The sequence below is a fragment of the Capronia coronata genome (genome assembly GCF_000585585.1).
Source record: "Capronia coronata CBS 617.96 chromosome Unknown acBCG-supercont1.2, whole genome shotgun sequence".
In the NCBI taxonomy this organism is placed as follows: domain Eukaryota; kingdom Fungi; phylum Ascomycota; class Eurotiomycetes; order Chaetothyriales; family Herpotrichiellaceae; genus Capronia; species Capronia coronata.
The window spans coordinates 158,903-181,865 of record NW_006912894.1 but is presented as its reverse complement, the minus strand read 5'-3'; the positions used below and the strand labels follow the sequence as shown (position 1 = coordinate 181,865).

General features: G+C 52.5%; 10 protein-coding genes across 10 annotated transcripts; 6 read left to right on the top strand and 4 right to left on the bottom strand.

Moving 5' to 3' along the window:
- Positions 1–191: 191 nt before the first annotated feature.
- A1O1_01727 (uncharacterized protein) lies at positions 192–1,235 on the top strand (the record flags this gene model as incomplete). Its single annotated transcript, XM_007722639.1, has 1 exon — positions 192–1,235. The coding sequence occupies one exon, from the start codon at positions 192–194 to the stop codon at positions 1,233–1,235; it is 1,044 nt and encodes a 347-aa protein (XP_007720829.1).
- A 1,044-nt stretch (positions 1,236–2,279) lies between these two features.
- Positions 2,280–3,013, bottom strand: A1O1_01726 (Ras-like protein Rab-11B; the record flags this gene model as incomplete). Its single annotated transcript, XM_007722638.1, has 2 exons — positions 2,280–2,945; positions 2,993–3,013. The coding sequence occupies 2 exons, from the start codon at positions 3,011–3,013 to the stop codon at positions 2,280–2,282; spliced, it is 687 nt and encodes a 228-aa protein (XP_007720828.1).
- A 680-nt stretch (positions 3,014–3,693) lies between these two features.
- On the top strand, positions 3,694–6,425 carry A1O1_01725 (uncharacterized protein; the record flags this gene model as incomplete). Its single annotated transcript, XM_007722637.1, has 2 exons — positions 3,694–4,884; positions 4,998–6,425. The coding sequence occupies 2 exons, from the start codon at positions 3,694–3,696 to the stop codon at positions 6,423–6,425; spliced, it is 2,619 nt and encodes an 872-aa protein (XP_007720827.1).
- Positions 6,426–6,893: 468 nt separating this feature from the next.
- Positions 6,894–7,757, bottom strand: A1O1_01724 (phosphate system cyclin PHO80; the record flags this gene model as incomplete). The annotated part of the gene is made up of 1 exon (XM_007722636.1): positions 6,894–7,757. One exon carries the CDS (start codon positions 7,755–7,757, stop codon positions 6,894–6,896), a length of 864 nt encoding a protein of 287 aa, XP_007720826.1.
- A 988-nt stretch (positions 7,758–8,745) lies between these two features.
- A1O1_01723 (uncharacterized protein) lies at positions 8,746–11,730 on the top strand (the record flags this gene model as incomplete). The annotated part of the gene is made up of 2 exons (XM_007722635.1): positions 8,746–9,034; positions 9,089–11,730. The coding sequence occupies 2 exons, from the start codon at positions 8,746–8,748 to the stop codon at positions 11,728–11,730; spliced, it is 2,931 nt and encodes a 976-aa protein (XP_007720825.1).
- Positions 11,731–12,340: 610 nt separating this feature from the next.
- A1O1_01722 (uncharacterized protein) lies at positions 12,341–12,569 on the top strand (the record flags this gene model as incomplete). The annotated part of the gene is made up of 2 exons (XM_007722634.1): positions 12,341–12,432; positions 12,485–12,569. Coding segments are annotated over 2 exons (177 nt in total), but the record flags the coding sequence as incomplete, so codon positions are not given.
- Positions 12,570–13,862: 1,293 nt separating this feature from the next.
- Positions 13,863–15,275, top strand: A1O1_01721 (uncharacterized protein; the record flags this gene model as incomplete). The annotated part of the gene is made up of 2 exons (XM_007722633.1): positions 13,863–14,050; positions 14,108–15,275. 2 exons carry the CDS (start codon positions 13,863–13,865, stop codon positions 15,273–15,275), a joined length of 1,356 nt encoding a protein of 451 aa, XP_007720823.1.
- Positions 15,276–15,951: 676 nt separating this feature from the next.
- On the bottom strand, positions 15,952–18,267 carry A1O1_01720 (uncharacterized protein; the record flags this gene model as incomplete). The annotated part of the gene is made up of 1 exon (XM_007722632.1): positions 15,952–18,267. One exon carries the CDS (start codon positions 18,265–18,267, stop codon positions 15,952–15,954), a length of 2,316 nt encoding a protein of 771 aa, XP_007720822.1.
- A 2,278-nt stretch (positions 18,268–20,545) lies between these two features.
- Positions 20,546–21,089, bottom strand: A1O1_01719 (uncharacterized protein; the record flags this gene model as incomplete). The annotated part of the gene is made up of 1 exon (XM_007722631.1): positions 20,546–21,089. A coding segment is annotated over one exon (357 nt), but the record flags the coding sequence as incomplete, so codon positions are not given.
- A 614-nt stretch (positions 21,090–21,703) lies between these two features.
- Positions 21,704–22,534, top strand: A1O1_01718 (uncharacterized protein; the record flags this gene model as incomplete). The annotated part of the gene is made up of 1 exon (XM_007722630.1): positions 21,704–22,534. One exon carries the CDS (start codon positions 21,704–21,706, stop codon positions 22,532–22,534), a length of 831 nt encoding a protein of 276 aa, XP_007720820.1.
- Positions 22,535–22,963: the final 429 nt, after the last annotated feature.

Below are 22,963 nucleotides of genomic sequence, written 5' to 3'. Positions count from 1 at the left end.
CGCCTATGCCGTTTGTTACTTCAAGATAACCCCAATGTCGGGTCGCGATCTCATAATCCAGTTGTGCTTCTGCAGCAACAGAGCTGCACTCTGCTGGTCAGTCTATCCTCACCCTGCTTGGGCCCCTCACATGTCTGGCTTAGTTGCCGCCGTCATGATCAACCTGTCTTCTGATGAACATTACAGACGAAATGGCAATGCAACGACTAGCCCCGGAACTTATCGCTCGCATATTCGAATGCCTCACCACCATCTCAGACATTCTCAGTCTTTCTTTGACGTGCCGATACTTGAACCAGGTTCTTTCCAAGTCGCAACAATTAGCCCTGTTTTTTAGGGCTATGGATAAAGAGATGGGACCATTGGAAGACATCTTACAACTCTTGACCCAAAACAACAACCAAGTGCTGCACCTGCATCGTTCTCCGGTCTTTTCGTTCGCGCTACTTGCCCAAGTCAACACTATTGCTCGTGTCGCCGACCGCTTTGTCCAGCTGTACCCCAGCTTCAGATGGGCGGAAGCCAACAGCGCCCAGCGTCGCTTTCTCGATGACTTTGAAGCACGCGGCCTGCGGCGTGCAGTATACCGCTTCTGGGCCTACAATCAGGCCTTTTCCGACATATCATCTTCTCGCCCTGGACGCCCAGACTTGCTGGCAGCTGCGGAGCGTTTACAACTGCTGCGGTCGTGGTCCACAGATGATTTATACGAGTTGGAGGATCTACGCTGTACACTGGAACAACTATTGGCTTCCGAGATCTGCCCAACCGATGGACAAATATCCGCCAGGGTTCCGGAGCCCACAAGACTGTCACACACATATATTCGACCTCTCTTACGCCACAGCATTCCCACCAGTGGTATGGCTTTTGACAATGTCTTCTATAGCTCCCATCATGCACACGAGCTTGACCAATCTCGGCCGTCTATTCAGGAACTGCGTTTCCGACATATGCAAGGATGGGGCAGTGAGCTCCAAAACTTTTATCTTGTTCAATCCTTCTTGAAGTGCTCTCCTGCACAGATCCTATGGCTGTATGACAATGTCGTCCTCAAACAGGATGTTGAGCAATATATTGAGCTCCATACCCACGACCCGTGCTTCTTCGAAACTGGTTCCATGCTGTTTCATGATTGGACCACAGTCCTGCATGTTCGTGGGATCGACGCGGAGAAGGCTAGAAAAGCGATCTGGAGTGGGAACGCGGGCATTGCCCCGGAAATGGGAGAATAGAAAACGTCCTTGCCAGACGCCACAGCCGTCCTTATAGTTGAGCGAGCCCAGTATTACAGTCCTGACTTTTCGAGCCCATACAAATATACCGAGCCGTTTATTACGGACCAGATACCAGCAATAGTAAGACACAATTAGTGATATATTCCAGTGCAGAGAATCTTCAGAAGAGTACAAAAGGACGGCAGCGGCATTAAAATCGCCATAAAGGAGGTATGACACGCCAAAACGCCCTTTCAGAGACCGTGTTTTCAGGTGGGCCTAAATAGAGTTCGACGGCGGCCGCCCCCGGTTTCTAGCGCCGCTTCAATACCAAAACGCCATTTAAAACGCCATTACTGGAAGCCTCTACCCTGTTTTTTCTACGGGATAGGGTCCCGTGGTGAACGCTTTTTAAGCCCTACCGGAGGCGGGCCCGCGACTGACGTTTTTTACTCCTTCTCCTATACAAAATAGTGCTTTTTTAACCCTTTTTGGGGACACTAATATTGGCTAACGAGATTTACACCTAAAAGAGGTCGGTGGATACATGATGGGAGTGGAGTGCCGTGAGCTGGGTTGAGCGCTGAGGTTTGATTGATTGATTGATTGATTGATTCCTAGACCTTTTCGGTGCCCGCGAAGGGACCACGTAGGCGGTTACTCTTGGCGTGCCTAATGCCAAATCTATTTACCCCCGCAGGACCTAATCCTACTAACTAGTTGACCCCTATTGCTGCTTTAGTCGATTATTGGCACAGCCTCGAGTCACGGGACTCGAGGGCCATATCTAATCGGCTAACGCCTCCTACTCAGATAGATCCTCCGTCTTAGAATTCATATCATACTAGCACGCTACGTTTGCAAAGTCTCACGTCGTTCGCTCCGTGATAGAGTTAACGAACCCACCAGCATCCACCGAAGCATACAACCCGTGACCACATCAAATACGTGACCAAGCTCGAGGGATTCTGATAACGCCTTGCTCCACAATACGTGTGCGGCTCATTTGCAAATCAACAACATTTGTTGCCCTTCGCGTCAGGTGTACCCGAAGGCGTCATGTCAATCTTCACGCCGCCGGCTGGCGCTTGTGCCGCGTCTCCGCTGTCGAGGGCCTTGCTCGACACGATCCGATAGATTTCTGCCCACACATGTCAGCCTTGGAATAAGAACAAGATCACAGGACTTGCCAGTCAAGATATTCTGGAACGCCAACTCAACGTTGCTGGCATCGAGGGCGGACGTCTCGATGAAGGACAGATTGTTTTCACCTGTTTCGCAAATATGAGTCCTGAACCACACCGGAGTAACATTTGGGAACTTACTCGCAAACTGCTTGGCTTCCTCAGTTGGAACGGCGCGCAAATGCCGCAAATCACTCTTGTTCCCAACCAGCATGATGACTATGTTGGCATCCGCATGGTCCCGGAGCTCTTTCAGCCATCTCGTGACATTGTCATAGGTCTGCCGTTTGCTGATGTCGTAGACCAAGAGTGCCCCGACAGCCCCTCGGTAGTAAGCGGATGTAATGGCGCGGTATCTTTCTTGCCCGGCAGTATCCCATATTTGTGCTTTGATCGTCTTTGTATCGACCTGAATCGATCTAGTCGCGAATTCGACGCCGATTGTGGATTTGGAGTCGAGGTTGAATTCGTTCCGCGTGAATCGGCTGAGAAGGTTGGATTTACCGACGCCAGAGTCACCGATCAGAACAACCTTGAAGAGAAACTGATGGTGGTTAGTGACAACTGCAACATGGCCAGGCAGAAACGCACGTCATATTCATCGTTCGCCATGCTGGGCGTGTGGTGGAAAGGACCGTTTGGATAGAGAGAAGCGGTCGGGGAAATTGGCGACGAGGAGTCAAGGCCTCAGCATTGGGTTGGTATAGGATGGCGATGATGGGAGTTCAAGTTGTGGACAGAGGAGTGCCCAATGCTGCAGTGGTCGTTCAACAGCGCGCCGCAAGGGACGTTGCTTGGCGCTCTTCTTGAGACCAATTCTCATTGGCTACTCCTTCACCACACCTCACTGCAAGCTGCCCCTGCGCATTGCCTACTACTGCTACTACTACTACCACGACGTAGTACGACAGTACCATAGTACGTACCACTACCTCCCTGTACCTATGTAGGTCCCCTATCAAGGTCTACCCATGTTTCATCTCTACATGGGCGAGGAGTAATCGATGGGTCGGTCTCATATCGAAGAAAAGTAAGCCTTAGTTTCCTGCGCCTAGGGCTTCCTGCCAGCGTTTGCGATATCACAAAGAACATCCAAGCAGGAGGCATTACCGCTTCGGACGCCCGGACAGCCGATTTCACGGCGTCATATGCAAGCAGATTGAGCTACGTGCTGGTCACTTGCTCCTGACCAAACTCACGTTACTCTGGTGCCCTGAACGTGTTCACTCATGAATGACGGTTGGTACAAGTACTTTGAGCCGGATTGGCCAGGGCAGTCGCATCGGATAACGATGGTAGACAGCACCAATGAATCTACCGTGGGGGACGATGAGGTCGAGTATGAAGTCGAAAGAATCCTTGCACAACATACCACCGATGGGAAAATACTTTACCTTGTCAAATGGCTCGGATATCCAGACGAACAATGTACTTGGGAGCCAAAGGAGAGCTTCTTAAATCCTCAAACACTTGCCGATTGGCAACAACAATTGGCGCAGGGTGATACTTTGGACGACGAAGAAGTGGCTGCACTGCAGGCTCGCATGGATGCATACGCTGGGATACAAGAACGAACCGATACTGTGCAGGAGACAGTGGAGAGAGCACATGCGTCAGCTACCGTCGACTACAACCCTCGTTTTTCTTACGGAAGAGAAAAGATCCAAGGCCTGCTGCAAGAGTCCCCCTCAGCTGATAACCGAAAGCGAAGTCCAGGACCTCTCTCCAAGCCACTATCTGATATCGTGAAGCTACGGAAGCTCACCGAACCTTCCTCTGCCAAAATCAGAACCGCACCATCCAGCACTAACACCCCCAGCACCGGCCATGGCCAAGCTTCAGTCATCCGCCGGAAGAGCCCCAGTATGGCAAACACCATAGTCGATTTGCAATGGTCGGCCGCTGCCCATACCCACATGGCCATCCGAAGTACGCAGCATCGCACAGGGGATAGGTTCAAAAACTTGAGACACCAAAACAATTACTTCAAGCTTACTCGCCGAGAACCGGCGCCAGACATCTCGAAGATCGAACGCAGAGCAGCAGATGAATGGTTGGTACCTCGCAGAGCCAAGCCAGCGTCTCAAAGCCCAAATCTCACCTCTGCAAGAGATGCGGATGATGAGTCGTGGCTGTTCGTGCCAGATGATGCCCACGAAGAACGCATTGGAACTGGCACCAGGGTGTCTCCAATTGACGATGCGCCAGACCAACGCCCACGCCAAGCTGTTGCGCCAAGTCATGACAGCAGCGCGTCCTCTCAAAGACTGTCCTCCGTCCCAGAACCTATCATACGGGCTGCTGCAGCGGCATCTTCAAACCCGATAATAAAGGCTCGGAATGGACGGACCTGGCGTCATGGCGACGTTGTAGTACACCTACGTTACGGCGATCACGCGGTAGGCGACGTAAAGATCCTCCATCTCCCATCCTGGCTGAGAACCAAGCTGCTGTCACTGAAAAAGCCCTCTGAGCAGGCGCTGGTTATTCATTTCCTGTAACGCAATGTTGTCGATGTTGACACCTTTTCTGCGTGTTCTCGATATGTAAGACTTCCGTTCCCATACTCTACAGAGTTGACCACTAACGGAGCCAGCTGGGGAATACCACACCAGCCTTGGGAGGCATCGAGTCATATGAAGATACGATACGAGCTACGGACAGCCTGGCGGAACACTTGGAAGTCAACAATGTCGCTGCTGTATGGGAATATCCGGAGGAAGAGGAGAACTTGGTCATGATCCTCTATTCCTGTCGGGCTAAGGGGTGGCGCCATTTCGGCAAAAAACAGGTGACAATGTTTGAGCCACGACTTCATTTGGCATTTCGAAACAAGTTGTTTGGCTTTCGTCTCAATTGTGGGCCGAATGAGGGAATTCCGGCGCCACCACATCCTGACAATGCACCAAATATCGGCCAGATTGGGCATCTAGGTGCCGAAGTCCAGGGCACCATGCAGGGTGTGATATCGCCTGTAGACGCGGACATGGGTGTTCAAATCTCGACGTTGGGATCAACGAACGAAAAGGCCCTGAGCTCATATCAGAGTTTGGACGAAACAGATCCATCTCCTTCGTTGCGCGACACCATCTTTTCGATTGCTGTTGAAGACATCCTTCACGTCAAAGACCAACCCAGGAGAAAAGCCGCAGTGTATATTGCCTTTGCAGCCTCACATCCACTGCAGGCGACCGCGGTCAAGAAATGGCTTGGAAGGCACGTTAGCCCACGCCACATTTACACCGATGCAGAAAAGGATGGCTGGGCTGACTGGTGCGATGAAATTGATAAGAAGCTGGCTATCGTCCTCTTCCACAACGAGCGCCCTCTGTATTGCGACTTGAAATACTTTTCGCGATATCTATCCTCGACCGCAGGCATCTCTTGCTACGAAATGTCGTTCCAATATCACAAGGATGCCACTTCGCACTGCGCAATCTCCAGACTTTTTCCAAGAGGTGCTGCGATATTTATCACAGAAAGATCAATGCGGAAGTTTCCAGAAGAGTCGTTGTATGCGATGCGATGGTTTCAAAAATCCTCGGCGAAGAAGGTCGAGAGTTGGAAAATGTGTCTTATGCCAAACGCGGTCGACTGGATACTACGACAGGCCCAGGAATGTGGTAGTGAAGACCGACAAAATTACATTGGAATGCTCGAAGTGATCCACAGGCTACAGGCGCAGTCGAAGAAATGGGACGTTCGAAGAGCGAACGGCGACCCTGACGATTTGGTCACCAAGGTCCCCCGGTATGAGCAACAAAGATTTCTCCTGTCGCTGCCCGTTCCACCGAAATATCCAAAATGGTCTGAGACGACGGTGCTTGCCGAAATGTCGGAGGATCAGATTGACGACCGCGATCTCATACTTCTAAATTATTTCTATGGCTTGGGGGCGACGAAGGCGGCACAGTACCGGAAATTTCTGGTGTTGGACGACAAGCAGCCCGATAAGACTCGCAAGCACTCCTGGCATGTCAAATTCTGGCATCCCACCAAATTCGTGCGCGAGATGAAGTACTGAGTCATGCCAATAAACCGATCAGTTGCTTTGCAGCTTTTCATGAAACGATATAACACATCGGCATGGGATTATGTCGTGATGGAATATTGCCTCGACGATATGCGTGTATCCTTTCCCGGTTGACAGGGAGGCAGCCGGCTTCCGCATCACGGATACGAGACCTCAATGTCGAACTGAGACCGAATGAATTTGCAGAAGCATATATCACTGTTTTGCATACGCCCAATGTGATTATGCGAACGCTGAGGCACTGCAGCCGGGGACGTCTAGGACTTCCAACTTCCCTGTTCCCATGCGGGAGCATTGCCAAGGTCCTCCATTCACCCGACTTCATTTCGAACGACCTATGATGAGGGCCCTTCGTACTGCGGCACGATTGATGCGAAGTAAGCGTTTTGGATTGCTGGAATACTCGGGTGATCATAGACCAATCGTGGACATAGCCATCATTTGGAGGCCAGGAAATCCTCAATCTTCCAATTGATACTGGGAGTTGCGCTGAATCAGGGACCTGTAGTAGTCACATAAAACTTCGGGTTTCGGTACTATCCGCCACTCCATCCTAGTCAAAAATTCAAGTTCCAAGAGAGCGAGTTCCTTCATGCTAACGCCGCCAACTCTGGCGTATGTTTTGTTGGTCCAAAACGAGTCACTCAACCCTTTGCTCGCAACAGTTGCGCTAGTGATCAGAAAACGGTGTACCGTTAGGCTGCTGATGGTAAAGGCTGGATAGAGAGCGCAGAGGCGATCGATATAAAAGACCACACTCAGAAGAATTGGTGGAGATAGTGTAGCGTGAGTCGTCAATCGTTGGAGATAATCAAGTACGGAAATGCCGGGCGGAGCCCGGGAGTGGAACCTGGTCAATTGTCCATCTCGTAGGGGAATAGCATCATTGTACCTGATCAGTTCCATAAGCATGGATGATATCAAAATGACCAGATCTCGAGTATTGCAATTCTCATATTGACGCGGCATCAGGCGCACCGGAGGAGCTTCTGGGCGCGGCTTTTTCAATGGCGACTGGAGCAACGACTGCTGAACCTGCTCTGTGATATCCTTTGTGTCTGGATGTGTCTCTGCCATGGTCTCAACAGCCGGTCTCTTTGCTTGCGCCTGCCAGCCATGCTCTGGTCTCATATCATTTGCAGTTTTTGACGAGCATGTCGCAGTCCCTTGTTCAGGTGGCTGTGAGGTGAGCGCTGACATCGTGAGATGCTCGTCGCTTTCAGATAGCTCGAGCCCAGCGATCGTGGATGTGGGTGTCTTAGTCGCAAGAGGGGTAGACACCTTTTGGTCCCGGGGGGACCACTGCGTGCCTCTATCGACCATTTTTCGTGGGCAAGATTGTGGGCTGTCACGATCTAGCGATCTGGTACTGGGGTTTCTGCCTGTCTTGTACGAGAACTCGGGCGAGAGGTGAGATTGACGACTTGGTTCGTTAAACTTCACGGCCGACCGGTTTGGGTGTAGAGGCTTCGCAGGTTGATCATACTGTGGCCGTGGGAATCTGGTGCCGCCGGGCTCAAGATTAGGGGATGGGGATGTTGCTAGCATATTCAAGGAAGCTCAACATCTGATACCGCTGTGGCTACAAAATCCTGTATTGTGAGGAAAGTATAGCATCGCCTCAGCGTGATGCGGAAGAAGCTGTGGTTGCGCCCATAGAAGCTCGTCTCGATGTCGGCGAAGGACGAAGTGGTTGCGAAGAGGCCCTTTCAAGAGTTCGGCGGCCGTCCCAAGGTGGAAAACAGGCACATTCAGAGCGAGAGCATGCGAAATGAAGGATGTCGCATATTGCGGGATTGTTGAGCGCCTAAGAACAGTGCATCTGAGAGTGCAACTCCTGCTAGTAGGTAGTACTAGTACTGTTAGCAAAAGTCGAGGACGAGGTCCATCGCTCGGGGAAGATTTCCGAGGGGAGATTGATTACCTTAATGGCGTGGGGTACCTACTATTCCTAGCAGTAGGGTAATTGCGCCAATCACTGTACTGTGCACCACACTGCAGCACTTCAACAACTGCTACTACCTCCACTTGAGCACGAGGCGCTGTTGTGCCTTTACATTCGTCCACCATCTTGATATATATTGTCCGGGGGCAGCCAAAGTCCTTCGAAGTGCGTGGTACGCCGTCGTCGCTTGCTTTCTGGTCCACTCGTATCTCCTCCACGCCCACGGCCCCTTGAGTCAACCGAACCTCCCCCGTCATCCCGTCCGAGAGCACAGCGACGCCTTCCTCTTCCTGGCAGCACTCTGCCCGCCACACGCCCTCCGAGAAGACTCAGCTTCACTCCTGGACGCGCTCTGTTCCTCCTAGGATGGCAACCACACTCGAGGCTGGGCCGCCTGCGCTGCGTCGGTTGCAAGAGTTGCGTGCTGCTGGTGAAAGCCCGCTTCTGGCGCTGAAGACGATCAAAAATGACTTGACCGGGCATGCTTCAAGAAAAGTTGAATATATTGGGGCTGGGCTTACACTTGCTCTGGCAGAGATCCTGTCCGACATTCTTGCCGGAATGCCAGCGACAGGCTCTACCTCTCCGGAACCAAAGCCTGAGGATGAAATGGTATTCACGCAGATTGCCCAGATTACCTGCGTGATTGCCCATGGTATGTGACCAGGTATTGCCCCGTGTGTGAAAAGCATACTAAATCCATCGGCAGAAGGCCCCTCCTTCGTCCAACCGTTGCTAGAGGTCGACATTACACGGGGATTAATAACCTGCCTTCTTCTACCCTTAACCTCCAGAACATGTCTCGCAGTGTTGAAGTGCCTTATTGCTATTGCAGAAAACCTGCCTCCCGCTGAGTCTCAACAATGGTTGCCACATCGCGGACCGGCGGAGCTACTCTATTCAAAGAAATACATCTCCTGTTTCGGCAATATTATTGATGCAGCTGGCGATACAATGGCATCTCAGCAGGCCTGCGATGCCGTTCTCGCCCTGCTGTGCAAAACGGTCACGCTCGAAAGGCAGAAACGTGCGCTGCTTGAAAGTGGAGTCTTGAAAACGCTCTCAGCTCGTTTAGCATCCTTCGTGGTCGCAGAGGGACTGGTTCCGCCCAGCCCGGTATCACTCGACTTGGACAACAGCACAAGTGCCGGGTTGCCGAATCCAGCCCCTTCCTTCGCTCACATGTCGCCGGTTCTGGAGGCTCTTTCTCTTTTAATTGAAGGTTCCCGCCACCGGGCCAACGTTTTCCTCTCCGACCCGGCCGTCAAGGCTGTTCTTCCGGAGTTGGATGATGATTTCTCTCCATCTGATATTCGGCGTGCGCCGTGGGGGGCTAGCTACTTTTCCGGGGCGGCAATTCCCCGCCTATGCCCACATGGGCCCTTTGATATGCTTCTCCCATTCCTGCCGGTCCTGGATAGTGCGAAATCGGCCATACAATCTGGTTTTCCTCCCTTGAGCTCTGTCGCCTCGATGCCGAAGCGATGGGCATCCTTCCTGCCAACTTCGTCCGAACCCATTCCACTAGGCTTGAATGGTGTCTCCACAGAAGACGTCGAGGAAAGCTCCGTCATACCCCTGCTCCTTTACGTCGTTCGTACGTCGAGAGGAAAGCGCCGTCTTCTTGCTGCCAAGCTGCTGGTTGATCTTTGTTGCTTGGATCTCGTCAAAAAGGAGCGACGGGCTTCATTCGCTGCCTTATTGGTCCCACTTCTAACTCGTATGCTGGTATCCGACATGGCGCAGGCCGACAAAAGTACCCATCTCAGGGGATCGTATTTGTGCAGTGGCCTTCACTACACGAGAGCCGTCCCAGCTGTTTTAGCCGCCCTTGTCATGGATGATCCGCGCATGCAAAAGGTCGCGGTCGATGGGGACGCTATCACTGCATTGTCGGCCGGATTCAAGACGACATTTGATGATCCCGCTGGGCGGAAACCGTCGCTCTGGCAACCATACAAGGCAACTCAGATGGGAGCTCAGCGAAAGTCACCCGGAACGAGGCTAGGACCCGAGTGTCCATCTTGGACGATGAGGCGCGAAATGAAGTACCGCGAGGGTTGTCTACAGGCGCTAGCAGCAATTGCGCCGTTCGAAGACGATTATCGCAAGGAAATTTGTGACCAGGGAGTGCTGACACATGTCATACTAGCCCTGGAGCCATATCGGATGACAGAAGGCGCCAATCAGCAAGTAGAAATGACGGGGAATCCGGTGCCTGTTGTACTTGCCGCCTGCGCAGTCGTGAGGGTGCTTACGAGATCGGTGAAAGCGTTGAGAACAAAGCTGATCGAGGCGGACGTTACGACGCCGATAATCAAACTCATGAGTTCGGCAAGTCCGGAGTTAAGGATCGCGGCTACGAAAGTGCTCGCAAATCTGGCCATGGATTTCAGCCCGGTCAAGGAAAGCGTGACAGACACGGCTGTCGTCAAAAAGCTGTGCGAGCAGGCTCATTCTGCAAACGCAAGGCTCCGGCTGGAATCACTGTGGGCTCTCACGCAACTCGTCTTGAACGCCAACAAGAAGTTGAAACAGGATGTGGTGGACGAGCTGGGTCCGAGCTGGATAAAATTGTTGATCAGGACCGATCCGAACGACATACCAGCTGGCGAAGTGATTGGTCTTGTGGAGAGAGAGTATCCGCCTCTCACGGTCAGCAGTGGACGATCCTCACGGCATAATAACATTCGCGATGTTGTAATGAGTGATGATCCCGATGATGCACCAGATAGCGTTCGAGCAGCACCAGACAATGACGGGGAAGCGGCCTTAGCCAGCAACGACGGGTTCGACACGATGCACACGACCCAAGATGACCTGGAGATACAGGCGCAGCTGCTCGACCTCATACGCAATCTCTTTTGTGGTGACGATGCATCTGATCTCGTCAAGTATGTCCTGGATGAAATGGGTCAGGACGACTTCTTCAGAATCATGCTTGACCGATTACGGCCACGCACTATGGCAGGCTCAACTCGCAAAGAGAACTACACGACAGCGGCACCAAGCACAATTGTTGTCAAAGTGCTTTACATCATCTCGCATGTAGGAGCGTGCGAGTCCAGGTGGAGGAGTGCAATTGCATCACATTATGCCTTGATGAAGCAGGTGTTGACGTTCTGCAGTCACTCGGACCGAGAGATCCGAGCGCAATGCTGCTGGCTCGCAATCAACCTAACTTACGAAGATGATGCCAGTGATCGACTGGCGTGCAAGCATCGGGCGGTGGAACTACAGAAAGTAGGGTTTGTTCCACAGCTTCGGAAGTTGGAGAGCGATCCCGACTTGAATGTCAGGGAGCGAGCGAAATCGGCCATTCATCTGTTGTCAAACTTGATAGAAGCTTGAATGTGGTATGTACACATCGATATCAGCCAGATGCCGACGGCGGTCGGGCGGGTGAGATGCCTAAGGTGGTGTTGATAGTAGGATCCGACAGCGGGCTGTTACGGGTTGTCTTTGGGTAGGAAGGATACTGCCTAGTAGATTGGAACTCATCGTTGCCACCATCATGTTAGGTATCATTCAAAAGCTTGGGCCGTAATAGGCTAGTGTCGTCTCGATTTGCCTCAGAAAGATACTTATTACCTAGTAGTAGTAGTAGGTACTTTCATTCAAAGTAGGCGGCCAGATGGCAGCAACGTCTCCTTTACCTGTGGAACCGCGCAGTGACGTTGTTCACTCGGCCGGACGTCACCCGAGGGACCGAGGCCGAATCATTTCAAATTTGTTTACTACTACGTACGACGTACTACGTACAACAAACAGCCTTGGCAGTCGCGACCAACTTCCAACTTCAGATCAAAACATCAAGTTGGAAGGTACCTCCCAGTGGTCATTGTCTGGCATCTTGTGAAGATCTGTACAGAGTGCATTGACTTCCATCCAGCCGTCTTGCCCTTTGTTCGTGGTTCCTGGCGGCATGGGCGTCCAGAAGACGCGTTATCCAAGCACGACATTGCGCAAGATCCTGAAGGCCCATTCTCGCAAGAAGGTTGGCAAAGGTGTCGAGCCTCTGGTCCTCCTCAACTATGTTTTGTTCATTGAAGAGTACGATATATGAGCCCACTTTTGGTACTGCTGCCAACATGACATACATTAGGATTATACAAAATGCGAGTCGCAGGGCGCGAGTTGACGGAGAGAAACTCGCGACGGCCAAGGATATCAGAAAAGTCACAATGGTCTGCACAATCTGCTCTTTGATGAGATCTTTTCATGCTAACTACAGCAGAACAGTCTTCGACGATTTAAAGCCTGACGGCACCAACAACCCCAGGTGACGAAAGTATCTCGTCCACAGCGATGCCCCTCACACACCTGTGTCCGAGTGTGTCCGCTTACACGTAAACGCGATTCTCTGCACCCTTTGCACCTTGTGCCATGCATTCATTTGACTTGAGCATCCTTGTTAGAGCAAGAGGCGGTTGCATGGAGCAGGACTGGCTTGGATCAATCGGATGCACGACCTCGATTTGTGACGCCAATCACTCGCCGTCGGGCCTTTCAACTCCCTTGTGGTACAAACACCGGAAGTCGGTTGACTGTGACTCAAGGTGCCTCGAAAGTCGGTGGAGCGAACGAGGAAAGCATTTCAAGAGCCAAGAATGAACGCCTCTCTTTAAAGGCCAAGAGGGTGCCCCGGCTCCAGGCCAGATTCGCGGTCATGTTAAGTCGACTACGCATGGCAGCAACTAAGCACGAGGCGTGATACCTTTCTTGCTGGGCTGTCCACCATGGGAGGTTCTCGTTGATATCTCGACAGACCTCTGTTTGAGTTGTGTGAATACGTGTTTCATTTCTCCTAGACAGAATACCTACTACGAGGGGAGTCATACCGGATGCGGGCAAAGCATGCCCTCCCCAGAGGCCTGACGTGTGATAGAGCACTGGACGCGAGCGAATCGGCGACTATTGCCAAGTTGTATCTCCAAGGTACACAGCAGCGTCTTAGTATCCAGAGAGCCCTCTCCTACTATGGTGCAGTGGCTGTACCACGTACGTACATACAGGTAGAGTACCTACCAACCAAGTACCTACCTTTCCGGATTGAGTAGTACCGTAGTACGTACCTACCTTATTAGTACATAGGAGGTACCTTATGTAGTACCTAATACATACTAGGTAGGTAGGTAGTTACCTAAGTGCTCGAGGCTGCGGAGGCTTGGCGAGTTTGGTAAAGCCTCCTCCCTCCATTGCATTATTCGTACTTCTGTCAAGCGCGTGCGACTCATCATTCTTCTTTGCCAGCCTCACGCGAGCAAGAACCTCACTCGGTCAAATACCTTTTTTGCTTTCAAGTGTCCTACTTGCTGGCCCGGTTTCCTCTTAGTCTTTTGCTTCTACCACCCACAATTCAGCTTTCGAGTCTGCTCTAATAACCTTCATTCGACCGATCAACCTCTGCTCCAATTGTGCCTGCAGCTTCGCTTCCCCATATCGTCTCTTCGAATACCGGCCGTCACCCGAGCTTCATCAATATGTCTACAGCCGGGTCTGTGTCCAACGACTCGAAGTCGGCAAGAAAGCGTAAGGCAAAGGACGGAAGTGCTCCTCCAGGAAGTGGTGCAGCCACTCCATCTGTCGAAGCACCTGCGCCAGATATGTCGAGCACGACTAATGGCGTCGATCCTCACGGTCAAAGTCAATACATCAAGGATCTGTCAAGGTAATCTCGTTCCCGGTACGTGGTGATAAAAATAAATAGGAACTGACACTGTGCCAGAAACATCCGCAATCTTCACAAAAAACTCGCTGCCTCCGCGAAGGCCGATGCTGTCATCAGCGAAAACCCCAATGTCCCCCTCGACGATCTGGTTGCAGCAAAGAAACTCAATGCAGATCAGAAGGCCCAGATACTCAAGAAACCTGGTCTCCAAGCCCAGCTCGCCCAGCTTGAAGAACAGCTTACTTCGTTCCGCGCCTTCGCTCAAGAGGTAGAGGAGCGGTTTGCCCGAGAGAAGTCAATTCTGATCGAGGAACACGAGGCAGAGATCGCAACAATAAAAGAGACCGCAGTTCGAGAGGCGGAGGGAATCAAGGCTAAGGCTGTAGAGGACGGACTGCGTGTTGTCACCCACTTCTTACACGCTGCGGCTTCGAAACGCCAGTCGGAAGACGCTGACTCTGACGAAGGACGCGCCTTCGAGGGTGCTCTATTACTGGTTTATCAGGGCAACGATGCGTCTCTCACCTCACTCAAGAACCTGGTCTATGGTACGGACGACAAAGTCCCGGATGTCAACGGCGAGTCTTTGGAGGTCACCTATGCACAAGTGAAGCAGTCCGCTTTGCAAGGAGCGCGAGATGTGTCCTCGATCACAGAACATGAAGTGGAGCAGGCAGGGGCAGCCCAGCCTGAACCCATTGCGGCTGAAGTGCAGACTGATCCCACCGTGGCGAGTGCAGGTCTGACTGAACTGGACAACACCACTGCCATCCAGACCCCGGTGACTACCAATTCTACTGCTCCAACCGACGCTATCCCAATCCCCGAGCAAGCATCCATTGGTGCAGATGCTGCGAATGCAGTAGCTGAGGCTTCCTGGGATCCTCAGGCATCCGTTGTGACCGACACAAGCGCAACCAACGAGGAATGGGTGCAAGTTCCTCGGGACCCTACTGAGACCGACACCGGTATCGCCGCCACGCCTGCCGCTTTTCATGGTTCGAGTAGTTGGGCGGAGGAAGCTGGCGCTGCGGCAGAGGAGAAGCCTGTTGTTGAAAACGATGGATTCGAACAAGTGCGCCGTGAACGTGGTCGTGGACGAGGTGGTCGAGGCGGTCGTGGAGACTCCCGCGGTCGTGGTCGTGGCAATCGTGGGGATGGACACCGCGGTGGTCGAGGAGGCGGTCCGAGAGGTCGAGGTGGTCCCAGAGCTGACAAGAGCTAGATGTGAGATTGGAACTGGGCAGATTGAGGAACGAGCTCACACCCATCCCTGTCATGTTGAAATTGAACTTCAACGGCTCGGCTCCGACTCTTCTGGAGCAGGTGCTGACATGGCTACGCGCTTGAATGCGACCGTTCCGCGTGAGCAAAAAGTGTATGTGCAAACAAATGGGAAAATGGAAAAGCAAACATGATGGAGTTTGTTCACGCATCATCTGGAGTCAAAAGCATATTCGCTGACACGGAATCAATGTAGTCTATAATGAGTCGAGGGACGAGACCAAAAGCCACCGAGTCACCAGCATTATGATACTACGTACGTTCAGCTCCCTTTACACCACCTATACCACAGTGAAGGACGCTTGTGTGGATTGTGGAAGACATACAAAACTCAGGGTCAGCGTGCAGAGCAAATATGCGAACTGTGGTGACCCCTGCAACGAGAGATGTGGGATAGCCCTGATGCCCGGACGTCCACTCAGTTTCATGCCGTATGTTAGATGATTACCTACTGACCATCACTTATTAGCACCGCTCCCAAAGTAGACTGCCGGACTCCTTGAGAGCAGGGGTATTGCACTTGCGCATCTGGCAGTTTCAGCTTGGCAGGACGACACTCATGTGAGCCTCCGAGGTAGCAAAGCACGCAGATAACATCGCATGCGACAACCACCCGCTCATGTCAGATCGTGAGCAAGATCTTGGACTCGAACGATCCCACTACCCCAGCCAATGGCCGCCAACCCTGCACACGAGGCATTGGGGCACCAATCGACGGCGGTGACGGCCTGCTCTTCCTCGAAAACTGCCTCCGCCACCACTCCGCTGTCTTTCTGCTGCCTCTTCTTTTTGGTCGATGGCATGGACGCAACCTCAATCCTCTCTGGTTTGAAGCCTTCGTTGAAGCGAGACACGCCTGCTCTTAGTCCCCGGCCATGGTACAGGTCAAGCTCCTTCCGTTCGTGCGATGGAACCAAGTCCCCACCCAGCTCGTCTGCCGAAAGTGGCCGCCAGTCATATTCGCATATCTTTTGTAAGTAAGCATTTGCAGCCTTGCCTGCATCGCCTCTTCGGAAGGGCAGGACTTTTCGCAGATAGTTGGTTGACAATACCTGACCTCGAGCATTGCCAACCAAGATGCATGGATGCCAAGGGGAGCTTGCCAGGGCCGTTGCCGCTCCCGAAAGTTCGGGCAGTCTGGCTATCCTCAGCGCGCTGGAGAACTGCCGCATGTGATGGCAGACAAGGAAGGTGGCCGAGTGTGTTTCAACGTGCGTGTTCCCTGCCCTATCGAGCCCAGTGATGAATGAGCGTGTCAAAGGTGAGAAAAGTAGGTCGCGGTGGGGAAAACATGCCCTTGGAATGGAAATTCTATCCTGGTCGGGGCTCCGTAGATCCGTCATCACCAACTCGCCAGAAGCCGAATTACTTGCGATGAAGGCGGAGCAAGGACTTGGCCAAGCCGCACAGATTGAGGTGACATATGTGTTGTGCACTTGTTGTCTGAGGTAACTCGTGAGGCTTCTGCCGTCCTTGCCGCGTGAGGCGAGGTCAAAGACTTGTATCGATCCGTCCGACGCGCCCACCACCAGGTTTGATGGGTCCATGAAGGCCAGGCTGGTGAAGATTGTGTCCACGGGAGGCGCGACAGTGATCGCAGCTTGCTCAGCCCTCACAATGATTGGGGACCCGGAGTTGGGTTCTTCTGGCATGTTCAGAGCCAAAACTCTTGCATAGCCATCGGTCGAAATTGCACCAAGCAGCCCAATAAGTACGTCTGGTCGACCACCGGTGTGTCCAGTATTCCCTGTCTGTGCAGACGGACACCACTTGATACGCCGAATGTCGCCCCAATCCGTCCCGACCACTAAAGCCAGGCGTGGTTTGGCGTTGAAGGATAGTGTGCGGACACCAGTAGTTCGAGTCGATTCTGTCTCAAAAGCCCAGATCTGGATACTTGATGGGTATGGAGGAGAGGGCCGGAACGCTGGTCGGTCACCCACTTCACCCGGAACAGATTGGCGCTGGCGAGATGTACATCGAGTAACGATGGCAAGATATTGGATGGGTCCACTCACTGGGGCCCATGCGAGGCATTGCACGCTTTCACCGACGTTGATCAGCCAGCCTTCATGACGGCGACGATTTCGAAAAGAGCTTGAACCCTGCTCTTGTTGCACGGCCTCTTCTTTTGGATCGGCCGGCCACGCTTGGCCAAAATCCAAAGGAGAGAGATGGGCGAGATCAATCTTTGTTTGCCTCCCCCATGGGCCCAGGACGACCGAATGAGCTACTGCAGGCGTAGGAAGGTATTTCGCCCGAAGGCCTTGTTTTTCTATGGTGAGCAGGACTTGGCTCCTGCGCATCATATGAGCGAGTGGAACCTTGTCCGGTGACTCTGAACTTCCCGGAACATACTCTCCATAGTCGGTAGTGACACGGCTGGAGGTTGATGACCGAGACTGCTCAATGCTAGCAGATATAGAGATGCGACTTGGAAGTGTCACGTCGGGGCCCTTGAGCCAGATGTCTCGGGCACGAATGACATCGGACAAGTCTTGCACCTCGGGTCCATACGTCTTTTGGTATCTGCCACGTTTCGAACTATGCGTTCGCCCGGATGGGATGCCTCGAGAATGTGACGATGTGGTGGTCCTGCTCGACAGATGTGGGCGTGGGTTGTGGCGAGAATGTTTTAATGTCGTGGTGTCATCTTCAGAAGACAGGCTCAGGTCGTCGTCTTCTTCGCTCGGGCTCTCAATCTCTGAGGGTTGGGAGGGCGCGGTGGAAACCACGGAAAGATCACCGGCGCCTTCAAGGGACGGGTCTTTGTCTTCGCTGCCAATTCTCGATACTAGATTCTCATTTGGACTGGAGCCTGATGACTCGGAGGATGCGCGTAGGATGCGCAAAGTCTCCTTGTCCCAGCCATCATTGGCGTATTTCGGATTGGCCTTACGCTGGCGGACGGGACGTCGTGCAGACGAAGCCATGCTACCTCGGGGTCACGTTCGGGAATACAACCAGTGTTGGTGTTGTGAAATCATTCAAGACATTGGCGATCGTTATTTACCACAGCCGGGAGAGGTAGAAGACACACCAACGCGGAAAGCGGGCACGAAGGTCTCGTAAGTAAAGTCCATCGCTACCTCCTCAGTATGCTCCGTCGGGTGGCGCCATCGAACAGCAGCAGCGAAGCTGTGTGCCGTGGTTGTAGGTGATAAGTATGTCGTCTGGTGTCCAGAGTAGCAAGTTTGAATTACCGTAGGTCGATGCTGAATTCCCGTAAAATTCAATTTTGTCTGACGGCGATATAAAATCGGGTTTGCAAGCTGCGGCAGACGTGACTTGCAGTGGTGGGCCGCCGCAGGGATGGCCATGGAGACTGGCTGCAGTGGGTCATTACAAACACTGGCCAACGAAATGATCCACTGCAGGTGGTAAGGGAGACTCACTAGGTAGCTAATTACAGGTGGGCGTCTAGTCTAGCGGGTTTTTCCTCTATAGCGGTAAGTTGCTATTCCTAGTAATTACGGCTTCCGGCTAGGGAAGGTTGACTCGGCGGAAGGTAACTTGAAGTCAATACGTACCTTAGGTAGTAAGTAGTAAAAGAATATATATTATGATTCTAAATGTTAGGATTCATGCAGAGGCAAGCGTGGCATGAGATCCAACATGGACCAATGAACAAAGGGAGGCAGGATTGCCGAGGAAATATCACGTGGAGCTTCGTGAGGCAAGCTCAAGGTCACGTGATGTGATCAGTGACTGAGCACGCTGAGCACACGCTGAGCACGCTGAGCACAGCAGGACACTACGAGTCTCTTATGTCTATATAGTCTTCCATCTTTCCATAGCAGTTCATAGTCTCTCGTAGTCAACTTCGTTCACAAGCTAGACGTTACCATCGCGTTGATAGCTTTCGTTCTGACTTACCCTTGTGCCCTGGAATACTATCCTCCTGCCTTCCCACACATCAGGAAACCCTGATCGATATCGTGACCCCGAGGAACGATTCGTGACACTAAATACTAGGGTAGGCTCCTAGAATACAATAAGCCGCTGTAGTATATTAGTATATTGAACTTTAGGATGCTAGGTGAGTGCTAGCGGGTCTTAGCGGGCACTCCCCTGTTAGGGCCTGTTTCTTGGTGAAAAAGAGATGCCGAGGTGCTACATGGTACCCATTGTCTTTACCTCAACGTTGACCATGTCTACACGCGGCCACGACCAACTCGTCCACGAGCGCTTCTATACCCGACCTCTGCTCTGTTGAGAGATACGTACATATCTAACATCTATAACGGGAATGTTAATCCTCATCCCTGATTCTTCATCGCAAGTCACGTCTTGGACGGCTTTTCGACGCGTCGTCAAAGTGTTACACCCGGCCCCAAAACCCTGATCCACCGGTCCTCTGCTGTCAGCGGAAGAGAAGAGCAAGAGAGAAAGTGTCCACTATACAGCACAAACGGTAGGTCGAGGCCAGCTTTAGGGCGGCGGATCGGGGCTTGGAGACCGGCAAAGTCGGCGCCTCTGCGCCTCCGCGCATCTACTATTGGGGCTGAATAGGGGAGCATGGGACAAATATAGGAGCCGTTCTATGTTATAATACCCCAGACATTGATGCGTCGATCGTTGTGCTGTTCCTTGCCCCTATTCGGCAAGTCGTCGACGGGCTACAAGGGCGCCAGCACCATTGTATCCCTTCAGCTACGCCTCGACCTCAGACACTGGTTGAGCAGGTATTACCTATCAGTTCATCCCACGTCAGGCGTAGCCCCAGGCAAAGTTGTCCTCCTCCTGATCTTGTCAAGCCTGATCCGACGTCCTTACACTTTCTCTTCCGTCGTGACGCTCAATACAACAATGTTACAAGACAGGTTACCGGTTGTTGCCGTTGTCTTGGGCTTGTCCACGGGTGTCTGGCTTGCCCAACAGTCGGCTGCATTCGATATCTGGGATGACCCTCATCCTATACTGGGTCTTGCAGTGCTTGCATTGGGATCAATCCAACCTATTCATGGAGCGGTTCATGACCGTCTCTCGTAGAGACGAGCGCTCGACGGCCGAGCAGGCAAATCCACCAAGGCACTAGGTCGGACAGCAGTTGGACGCGTGCACCTGTGGCTAGGCGGCCTCCTCCTTGTCTTGGGTATCGTCAATCGCGGTCCCGGCATCAGATTGGCATCTTTCAGCCCTTTCCAGACTGACCCCACCTCCGACATGGCCGTAGCGTCGTGGCAGATGTCATATTCATTCTGTACATGAGTTCCAGCCTAAGGACGATGCAGGGCGGAAAACTGAAAAGACACCGCCGCTATAGATCTTGCGTTCGTTCTTGGGATGGCCCTTGTACCATTTGCGTTGGATCTCCCCAACTGTATTGGTAAGGATGCCGATCACAAACAGGCCCGTACCGATGTAGACACTCCAAGGATCATAATATATCCTCTTTTCACATGGGTGCGTCAAATGCCAGAGTGTTCCAGGATTTAACGGCGTTGTTGAGGAGGCCGATTACCACCACTGGCCCCAGTAATATGGGTACATTGCCATGAACACTGGCCCAGTTTACATGTTTGGCTGGTGATCCGATCGAGAGCGCCCAAATCAAGCTTGGATACGGCGTCATTCCTGTTCCCGGGAGAGGAAGGCCACCAGCCGGCGGTGCTGCTGGCGACGACAGCCCGAGCCTGAGGGCAATTTCGGGAAGAGGAGAGTGAAGAAGAAGTTGCCTTTGCCACAGATGAACGAATGCTCGCAAGCCCACGAAGATGGCAGTCCCTAAAGGCACCTTTCCCCTCTCTACTCGCAGCGGTTCGCCCGACGTTATCACGTCAATGTTTTCCAACGGACATTAACGGTTCGTCAACGCGGGAAGGTGCTGCTTAGTCCATGAACAGTAATAGACTGCGACGCATGTATGCCTTTGTTGTCACGCATCTGAAAAGCAGTCTAAAAGTTACAAAGCGTTCCGGGAGGCCAGAGAGCGTAGGCGACTCGGATGTAGGGCCTAAGGCGGCTGATCAGGTTTCTTACGGCCTCGCCTCTGGGGGGATAGGGGGATACTCACAAGCGAACAGGCCCAAACGCGTCCCAACTATATTATTATCGGTTAGGCCAAAGGCTTGTGATACACTGCATAAGTGCTTTCAAATATCTAGAACTGTTGGCTTTTATCAATGAGGATAGAAACGATTACGGGATAATCATTAATGGGATTGATTGGTACGTACCTAGGTAGTTTCAATCGTCCATCAAGGTCTTGGGCGGCCTTCTCCGATACGTTGCAATATGAGAAGAGGTGTGATGCTCCTAGTACAACTACGACCACGAAGGACTCACTTACTACCTTGCGATACCTTCCAACCACACTCGTCATTTGTCTTACCATCGACCGACTTCGCACGTCTCGTCAGTCTAGTCATGGCAGCCGCCTCTTTTGACACGGGTCTCGGGCTTGAAGGCTCACATGTCCTGGTAACCGGATCCAGCGGTGCAATAGGATCCGTGGTAGTGACGGCGTTTCTGTCTGCCGGCGCAAAAGTCTCGGCCTTTGATATCAAGAGGCCAAGGGTTGCTGTCGATCATGTGAGGCTACGTTCATATCAAGTCGACGTCACCAACGAGTCGAGTGTTGACAAGGTGATGGAGATGGCAAGTGCCTCGTTCGGGGTCATCTCGACTTGCATTGCCGTCGCTGGCTTGGACTTGTCGTTTGCACCGCACCACTCTCTGGCAGACATGTCCCTGCACGACTGGCAAAGGATCATGCAGGTCAATGTCGATGGGACATTCCTCACCTGTCGAGCCTGGCTTCGTGGCATTAGAGAGTTTGCAACGACAAACACCAAGAACATTTCGGCAGTAGTCTTCGGAAGCGAAGCTGGGAAATTCGGCGTTCCCAACTGTGCAGCATATGCGGCATCCAAGGCCGCAATTCAAGTCGGCCTCGTTAAGTCACTGGCGCGGGATGCAGTGAGCATAGATCCGCGCTGTAGGGTCAATGCAGTCGCACCAGGGCCTGTTGACACGAGTCAATTTAGGAACGAGTGTGCAAATGATCCCACGGCACTGTGGAGGGAAGCGCAAGCGACAGTTGCATTGAAGAAACCGGTTGCAGTGGAGGCTGTGGCCCGGGCCTGCTTGTTCCTCGCGAGCGACAATTATGCCGGCAACATCACTGGACAGGTACTTCCGGTGGACTCGGGGAAGAGTGGCAGTCTATTCTGGCTGGCGGACGGGCAAGACGCTTGAAGTTCACAAGAACCTCCCAAGGGTGTTGGATGACGTGCCATGCGGCCCTCATTGTAGCGAGGAATTTGGGGGGGGGGGGGGGGGGTGGCGACTGTCAGTCTATACTGGAAAGCCTTGAAATGGATGTGTCGAAATAATGACCGGAAGAGCGGAGGCAGCATCGAGAATGGCCTGCGTATTTCAGCCCAGTGTTCATGGGATGATTGAGGGTTTCCGATCAGAACAGAGGCATCGGATAACCATAAGGAGTACATGATGTTGGGTGGACTTTGCAAGAGGGAGAATGCTACTTCCCAAGATCTGTCGGCATAATCGTGCCCGGGCGTACCATGCCCTGATCGGGACATCTCCTTCTAATTCTGAGTAGCTTTGGGGCAGTCTGAAGAGATTGCCTTGCATGTTCACGGCTGATCCTTTGTATCTCGGTAT